The sequence below is a fragment of the Morone saxatilis genome, unplaced genomic scaffold, assembly GCF_004916995.1.
Source record: "Morone saxatilis isolate NCDOM2014 unplaced genomic scaffold, NCSU_SB_2.0 Contig21, whole genome shotgun sequence".
NCBI classification, from domain to species: Eukaryota; Metazoa; Chordata; class Actinopteri; family Moronidae; genus Morone; species Morone saxatilis.
In genome coordinates this window covers 13,184,127-13,193,179 of record NW_023339774.1, presented here as the reverse complement: position 1 = coordinate 13,193,179, position 9,053 = coordinate 13,184,127, and the positions used below count along the sequence as shown (strand labels likewise).

Here is a 9,053-nt window from a genome sequence, read left to right as displayed (position 1 = left end):
GTGTGTGTGTGTGTGTTTAATGGCTCTGCTGGCCGGTTGCGGCGCAGCAGGCAGGTCCACGCGGTGAGGGGTGTGTCATTAATAAGTAATTAGACAGGGGGGTCACACCAGCCACTTATATAAAGAGACCCTCGCAGCCAGGCAGGGCCAGCTTTTACGCACACACACTCCGGAGCAGAAGGACGCAGGACTGAGGAGCAGCTCTCGGTGTCCACTTGTTCTCCGCTTGCTGTTATCAATTCAAGGTTTCCTCTCCTATTTTTTTTTTTGTGTGGTGTGTGTGTGTGTTGGAGTCTTGCAAACATGGGCTCTGTGCTACCCGCCGACACTCTGGCTCTCAAGTCTGGATTTAAGTGTCCGAGCCGCTCGCTGTCGGACGTGATCACCTCGGACATCCTGCACAGCTTCTTGTACGGCAGGTGGAGGAACGTGCTGGGCGAACACCAGGCGGAGGAGCGGCAGAGCGGCAGCAGCCCCAAGACCGCCTTCACCGCCGAAGTGCTGGCTCAGTCTTTCGCTGGAGGTAGGCTGACATGCTGCTTTACCACGGGACTATTTGATTGCATTATTAGACCTGTTTTTATCATATCGGTGTGCATGTTTGCACCTTATAAATTGCAGGTTTTGTAGGATTTTTTTTGTGATTTAAGGCGTTTTTTGGAGGGGGGGGGGGGGGGGGGGATTTATGGAAATGAAAATAATTATTTGATTTTTTATTTTATTTTTCCTACATGGGATGTGCTTATTAGATTGTATGCAGTTTCCTACAAATGTGTATCGCAGAAATCCAAGATGCAAATGCTCATTTTTCCACTGACAGCTAAATTTGGGCATTTTTTCCCCAATAATATCATCACATCATTTCCACAAGATCCCACATCTTGTCTCCCTCAAAGAAAAAAAACAAGAATAACTTTTAGTGTCCCACTCAAACATTTTCCCCAAAGTTTCCCTTCCTACCTTGTTGCTGTTTTTTTGCATTTTCCCTCATTTTGCTGCTTTTATTTCGACCCATTTAACGCATTAACCCTTTCAGAGCTTTGAGACCTCGCGTTTAGAGGCTTGTTAGGCGTGTAACTGCCGCTGATTGAAAGACGCAGGGCATTAAATTCATTTGGTTAACTTTGTGCTTGACCTGGGAAAGTTTCCACTTAAACCTCGGGGAGAGAAAGGTTTCCTTTCTTTGAGATGTCCCGGGTTTTTATCCCGCATTCATCAATCTCCGGACAGTCTCTTTTCCTCTCTTGGCAGCTATGGGGCTCCGGAGCTTTTCTCTTTCTCTCTCCTTAAAAGATTTGCTGTTCCTCGCATAATGCACCGTGAAGGCTAAATCTAATGCTATTCATTGCATGTCAACCATCTAATCGCCTTTCCATTTTTTTGTTGCAGAAATTCCTGAGTCTTTTAAACAAGTCCTCGTCTCATTCAGCGCAAATTTATTGCTACAAAGTTCTTAAAAGGATAATGAATTTGGAATTAGCCGTTTCTTTTCCAGTAAACTTTAATGAATATCACATCTGAAGCATGACCAATTGCTGGACCCTGGGCAATAGAGGACCATTTAACCCCTATTCGGCCGGGCTTTTTTAGCAGCCTCAAATAAGAAAAAAAAAAAAAATCTTTGATTTTGACATTAAAGAAGCGCAAGAGGTTTTTTCTTTTTCTTTCTCCTTTTTGATGCGGATGAAAATGCTTTCCGAAGGGGTTTCTCTGCACAACAAAAACTTTCAATTCAACCAGATAATCGAATTAAACGGAGGATAAGGTGTAGCTTAATATTTCGTGACTAAAATAAGATCCAGTCCATTTGCTGCTTTCAGGACTTTTCCAGCAATCCGGTTTCATGAGGCGCGCTGGCAACAACTCTTTGACCACAACATTTCTGCTTTATCTGCATTTCTTTGTGCAAAGTTTTGCTCCTGGACATTTTTAGAAAAATCTATTTTAAGACACTGACACTCATCTATATATTGCGCAGGCTGTTTTAATTCCCACTCTGCATGCTCACACTTCTTCTTTTATATTTGCAGAGGTGCAGAAGCTGTCCAGCCTGGTGCTTCCCAGTGAAGTGATCATCGCCCAAAGCTCAATCCCTGGAGAAGGTCTGGGCATCTTCTCAAAGACCTGGATCAAAGCAGGAACCGAGATGGGCCCTTTCACAGGGAGAATCCTGTCCCCTGAACACGTGGACCTGCTCAAGAATAACAACCTCATGTGGGAGGTGAGCTGAGACTTCATTCATTCATTCAGTCAGCAGGGAAGGCCTGTGAGCTCCTGCTCAGACTTTACCCCTGAGTCAGTGCTTTATAACTTCATTCCTGTGTTCTAATATTGGCTGTTTTGTGCGCTCAGGTGTTCAATGAAGACGGCACTGTGCGCTACTTTATCGATGCCAGCCAGGAGGATCAGCGCAGCTGGATGACTTACATAAAGTGCGCCCGGAACGAACAGGAGCAAAACCTGGAGGTGGTGCAGATCGGCAGCAGCATCTTCTACAAGGCGGTGGAGGTGAGAATCTACTGAAGCAGCTAGTAAAAACAGTACTTTGGGCCTGAATGCATCCACTGGGCCTTCAGTGGCTTTATGGGAATTTATTGACGACCATCAAGAATGTAAATCTCCTTTAGAACAGCGCCACCTGCTGGATCAAGGGGATAATACATATGTGATTTCTAATTTATCTAACCTGATGGTCAGGTTGCGCCAGACACAGAAAACTGAAATCACATATCGATCGGCTGACCTTTACCCTATTTCCTTCCTTCCTCAGACCATCCCGCCTGACCAGGAGCTTCTAGTCTGGTATGGAAACACTCACAACACATTCCTGGGAATCCCTGGAGTTCCAGGAATAGATGAAGAACAGCAGAAGAAAAGCAGGAGTGGTGAGTCATTTTGCGGATCAATATCGGGGCTGTTAATACAAAGATAAACCTCTGAGACTGAAACTTCAACTGTCAAGGCTTTAAACTAATCTCCCTCCTCTTTGTTTCAGATGACACCCACCCCTGCGAAGGCCCTCCCTCTTGCTCCCCCCCTTCCTCCATCTCAGCCGGTCGCATGCGGTGCGTAATCTGTCACCGCGGCTTCAACTCCCGCAGCAACCTGCGCTCCCACATGCGCATCCACACTCTGGACAAGCCCTTCGTCTGCCGCTTCTGCAACCGCCGCTTCAGCCAGTCGTCCACGCTCCGGAACCACGTCCGCCTGCACACCGGCGAGCGGCCCTACAAGTGTCACGTCTGTCAGAGCGCCTACTCGCAGCTGGCGGGCCTGAGGGCGCACCAGAAGAGCGCACGGCACAAACCGGTGGTGCACGCCTCCGACGTGCCATCCCAAGTGTCCCCTCCCCCACCACAGATGACGGCCATCCCTCACCAGCACCAGATGCCCATGGTGCACCACATCCCCACCATGGTGTTATGATGGCAGAAACACTGAGGGCCAGTCAGGCATGGACAACGTTGCACTTTAGATTATAGCTCTATAGAAGGGAGATCCTGATGAGACAGGCCCTCATTAAGGAAATAAATGAGTTGATGTGATTGTAAAACATCTCACAAAGACATTTAAATGTGTTGCCTTATTTGTATGGCGTGTTTTCTTTGGTCATCATGTGATCAGAATTCCAGCAGAAAGATGTTTTAATGATTGTCTGTGTTTTGGAAAGTTGAAACATCCTGAAAAACATAACTCAAGACTTTACAAATAATTTGTCATTAATGCTTCTCTGTGTAAACAGGTGTCACACATCACTGCAAATGTGAGACTTTGTTTTCTACATTTCTTTAACTTTTGCATCACATCCTCACCAGCTCAGGTGAAAAAGTTCTTTCAAACAACAGTTTGTACAGTTAGTAGAAGCTAAGGGACGTGGCCACCGGTGTACATTGTTTGAGCTGCATCGTTCCACACTGTAAACTGAAATTGTCACTTTAACCTTGCACAGACTGTATACTACTACACTATTGTGTAATTGTAAAATTGTATTGTATGCTACTGTACATGTGAATGTAAATACATTTGTGCTTTCTTCTATTCTAAATAAATATGATATGATATTAAGTATGATGGTAATTATTGTAGGAACACCTGTTGCTCCTTTAAAGGAGCAACAGGTGTTGGTAAAGTTTAAACTTTAAAACAGTGAGCATACACAGTATTTTCCTGTTCTCATTTGGTTGAGTCACTGGCTGTTTCTATATATAAGTTGACCGATCATTGTGAATTTCAGAGGTCTGACTTTGTTAAAAGTGCATGCATTATAACCTGCTCTTAAAAGAGAGTGAAATCCAGAGAGCAGACTGAGATTGACAGCTTGTCTGACTCCAAGATGATTCAATCTGATCATCTAGTACTCCAAACAAAGAAAGAGTCCTGAGAAATTTTCTCTTAAATAAATATAGGTAACCTGCTTAAGAGTCCATCACTTAAACACTTCTTTTATTAAGAAAACTTTACTAAGAAACATACAATTTGCCAAACAATTAAATTGCTTGTTTTTGTTGGTCATATCAGATGGTCACCTCTTTTGGTGAAATCCAGAAAGAAAGCTATATTGATGACATTTTAACTCTATAAATAAAACTTGCATCCATTTTAAAAGCTGCCTATCTTGGTCTGCATCATATGTGATTTTGACTATCCCAGTACACATTAAGCAAGTGGCAGGCAGTTTAAAACACAGGTAAGTGAGTTTTTATTTTACATAAAAATATTTATTTGATTTTAATTTTCCTGAGCAACAATAATGAAGATTTTGTGCATGTTTTCAACCAAACATTTTGAAAATCATTCAAGATTCATAGTTTTTGTTTGTCATATCAGTAAAGTGTCAGTTTTGAGAAGTAGAGAGAACGTTTTATTGATGATGGTTTACCTCCATCCAAATTTCTAGACTGCCTATTCACTTATCATACAGGCTGGAGACCCAGTATACAATTACACGTTAGGCAAGTGGTGGGGTAAAGGGACGGGGCAGGTAAGCAGCACATTGGCTCAGTGGGCTGGTGCCTCACAACAGGTGCAGTTTGTTCAAGGTTTGAACCTGCCAGTCTTAAACTTGTTCGCCCTTGTATCTGTGATTTCCTCTGGTTGTTCTGGTTTCCTCTCACAGACTGGAGGTGTTTTGGAAAGGTGCAGTAAATGTATTGAAAACTTTAAAATATTGTAGGTGTGAATGTGTTTTTCTGTCTATAGCTCTGCGATAGGCTGACAATACTTCTGTATATAAGAAGTCATTTGTTTTACAGGAAGTTGGCTTGCTCAGTACTTAAAGACTCAATTTTATGTATTAAGACATACAGAAATAGTCTGCTTGGAACGTGTGTCGGATATGTTTTATCAGCAAAAAAAAGAATAATTTTCACATTAAAATTCTTAAAAAAGGCACGTACTATACTTCTACCTAATTAAAAAGTCCAGAATCTGTGAATATACAAATTTTATTCATTTCTAAAGTTTTTCTGCTGGACACAAGATGTCTCCTACTTCACTGTAAAGTCTCAGTGTATGTGCACTGGTGGCTTCAAGTTTCTACATCACACTTGTATTAATTAGATCATGCTCGTAGGCCCCGCCCCTTAAAATCCAATTTTAATGAGCACAGAGAAACTTTCCACATTCAGCAGATGAATGTAAAAACATCCTTCTACGTGTCAAACTCCTGCACATACATCCCATTCTAACCAAAGTGAAGCTCAAACATTTAACTGTAGGAACAAGAAGAAAAACAGATTTTTGAAAGGAGGGAGACTTTTCTTCAATGTTGTTATTTGCTGTATTAAAACTGTCAGTGTTGTCATTGTGTGATGTTTTTGTGAGTTTATGTTTTAACTGCCAGATAGGCCAAAGACAGTTTTCCACTTTTGTGGACAATAAAGTTGCATTGATTTGCATTCTGTTCCACCTAACTGTTTAACTGGCCTACAAAATTAAAACAATGTTAGGCTATTAATAGTTAATACATTTCAAATAAAACCTGACAAGCACTTTATTTACATTATGCTGTGACTGGCTGACCATAATTTGTACTCTCATTTGCTTATGACAAGTTCCTAATGATGAAATGATCAAATTGAATATCTTACAACTACTACATCACCTCTTAGTGATAAATAAACATAAAAGTTTTCTGTCTTTCTTCAGCCAGAAAGTAATTATCTCCTGTAGTTGTGTTTCCTTCCACATGGTGACGCCACACACTCAGGAAAAAAGAGTCTCATAAGAGAAAAGCAAGCAGGAGAAACAGTGCAAGGACACATTACTGACACAGACAGTGACATAATCTTGACAACCATTTATTTAATTCATTGGATTAATTTGCAGTGCTGACCACATTGCAGTCTGCCATATAAATAGTAGATTGTAAGCCACAGCTGCACTTGTCAGCTATCAGACATTATCCAACGCCCCAAGGAGTTTTCAGACAAGTCATCATTATAACAAGTACAGAGAAACTTCAGATCAACATGCTGCAAGTAAATAAGCTTCAGAGATAAATAAGGTGGTGGGGAAATGTGGGCATCTCTTCTATCCACTTAGAGAGGGTTTTTATTAGGTGTTGTTTCATCATTAGAGACGGTCCACACCTTCTGCCCTGCACAGCGAGGAAAAAAAAGACAGTTTAACCATCAGAACTACAACATCATAATTTACTATTTCACCTAAAACGATCAGCACCTTTACACTGGTAGGGACATCCTGTTGCTGTCTTGTCCCTGTTTGAGCAGCCACAGCAGGAAACTATCCACACAGCAGCATTGCACAGAGCTGAAGAAAGATAAGGTGAAACAGAGAAGAATTCGTCTTTTATCTGTTTGTAGTATCAGCCAAGTGTTTTCCGCTGAGATAATGTTGTGGCAGGTAACCTGATCCCACCCCTATCAGGTTTAACACGCTCCACTCCACACACAGTCCTACTGTACTTTGCATTTTCATGGCTTAATTCTTTACTTCCTTTAAATTTGTTTCTCAACACAGTGAAAAGAATAAGGCTCTCTATATGGGAGTGCCATTAGTCACAATATCCTCACTTCAGTGACTATGAAATTTGTTTTGAAACTGTCTTTGTGTGTTTAAAAAGTTGCAAGAAATTTGTCTCAGAAAGTTTTAATACTTACCAGAGAATAGTTGTCACAGCATAGTTCCACTTTAATGTTTTCTTTACGAGTTTAACTGGAAGTCCAGCTCGTCCGTTCCTATATGGTCAGTGTAATGATGTCCACATGAGCCAATGACACAGCACTTCTCAGTTATAGCTGACTCCTCTGACTGATGCTCACTCTGATGTCACTGAGCTGAGAGCCACCACACACATACAGGAAGTATTATATTACTGTTAGATGTGTTTTTCATTAATTTTTCTATTGCATATTTACCACAAACTGTGAACAGAATGAGACATTGCCACTGTTAAGATGAGAACAAATTTATGATAAGGGATCTTTTCATTCAGTGTATATAGATTTTAAATAATAATAAAACAAATAAAACATCATATATCCATTATGAGCAATCAAGGTGCAAATGTGTATATTTATTATAGATTTTAGACATATAGTAATAAAATGATTTCATTATTTTTTTTTATGAACATATTAAATCTGCAATTTTAACCAGCTCAACATAAAGCTGAGAGCTGAAATGTGGGTGTGACAAATAAATGAAACAATAGTCTTAATATTGTTTTTGATCATTTAACAAATTAGTAAAGTAAGTAAAGATTTTGAAGATTTTGGTGCAGAGAAGTTACCAAAATTACTTTTCAATTATCAGCATCATCATTAAAACTGAAATTGAAACATGGCACATGTACAATTATACATAATTTAAAATACTTTCGATTACCATATTCCACTTTATTGTATATAGTGTATATATTTTTTATACTTATACACATTTTTTATTGTATTTATTTATTGTTTCTCTACTTTTGCACCACATTCCCCGGTGCTGCTGTGCCACATTTGAATTTCCCCTATCCTATATTGTATTTTATGTATTTATTTATTATTATTGTGTGTATAAAAAAGAAATAAAGAAAAACAACTTTATAAAGTAAGTCAGTAAATCAAGTTTCCCTTCTATTATATGAAATATATGAAACTAAACACATTGAATTATGTTTTAATATAGAAACGAATGGCGTCTCTCAGCGCTTCAATAAAACGTGATAAAACTTGTTTGTTTTTTGTTGTTTTTGAATATAAAAAAAAACCCATCTAAAATAAAAAAAAGATAATTATATAAATACACAAAATGATCGATTTAAGAAACTCAGTTGCTTTGAAATAATCAAAGGATCGATTGGTTTGGTCTCTCCGATCGATGACGCTGTTATCTGTTAGTTAGCCGTTGGAGGGTTGTTGTCATTTTTCTGTCGCTAGCCGTCAGCGCTAGCCAGCCGCTGGATTTTCTCTCCAACACACTTTGATCCAGCAGGTGGGTCCCACTTTATGTCGACGACTTCGTACCGAGCCGAGCCGACTGACTCGTGCAAGGAGAGCTTTAGTTTCACTGTTGTCTGAAACGAAACGCTGCGTCGGATTTTAGCTTTGGAAAACAAACGTCAGCTAACAGCTAGCTTAAGGGTTAGCTCTAGAGATATGTGTGGCGGATGTTAAACAACGTTAAATAAAGACACACAGACACACAGACGTGCGCTAGTTGTTCTGTCTGCGGCTGGGTAAAGTGCCGGAGGTCTGTATGAGAGCTAGACAGGCTGCTACCAGTGTAAACAAAGTCACAGCGACATAAATGTCCATGTTAGGTCATCTTCACACGACAGGTCGTTTTCTGCGAATAAAAGCTGCACACTTTCACTCTGGAGTTAGACACGGGTCTGGGTGAATGTTTGTAAGGTTTACTTCACATGAAACTCTCAATGTTTTGTAGGTTTGTGTTCGCTTGTTATTGAGAAAGTGCCACGCTAACATGGCTCTGTTCCAGCAGCGACTCTGCTGGTGTACGTTTATTGTAAATCCCTCCTGCACACTGCAATGTTCATTCATGAAGTCCAGTGCTGTCTGTGCATTATCACACACACACACACA

General features: G+C 40.4%; 2 protein-coding genes and 1 long non-coding RNA gene across 4 annotated transcripts in view; 2 read left to right on the top strand and 1 right to left on the bottom strand.

Moving 5' to 3' along the window:
• Positions 1–303: 303 nt before the first annotated feature.
• Positions 304–3,426, top strand: LOC118332976 (PR domain zinc finger protein 12-like). Its single transcript, XM_035668443.1, has 5 exons — positions 304–523; positions 2,031–2,221; positions 2,353–2,508; positions 2,771–2,885; positions 2,996–3,426. Exons 1-5 carry the CDS (start codon positions 304–306, stop codon positions 3,424–3,426), a joined length of 1,113 nt encoding a protein of 370 aa, XP_035524336.1.
• A 2,867-nt stretch (positions 3,427–6,293) lies between these two features.
• On the bottom strand, positions 6,294–8,710 carry LOC118332601. Of its 2 annotated transcripts, XR_004796933.1 has the most exons (4): positions 8,659–8,706; positions 7,122–7,298; positions 6,682–6,771; positions 6,294–6,598 (listed from the first exon to the last, which is right to left on the bottom strand). It is a non-coding gene; the product is annotated as an uncharacterized LOC118332601 (long non-coding RNA). The 2 variants fall into 2 exon arrangements; XR_004796932.1 differs by having other exon boundaries at positions 7,122–8,710.
• fbxw5 (F-box and WD repeat domain containing 5) overlaps positions 8,323–9,053 on the top strand; it is an 11,349-nt gene continuing 10,618 nt past the window's right edge. The window contains exon 1 of the mRNA XM_035667963.1: positions 8,323–8,442. The gene's annotated coding sequence lies outside the window, so the exon portion shown is untranslated. The remainder of the gene's footprint in view (positions 8,443–9,053) is intronic.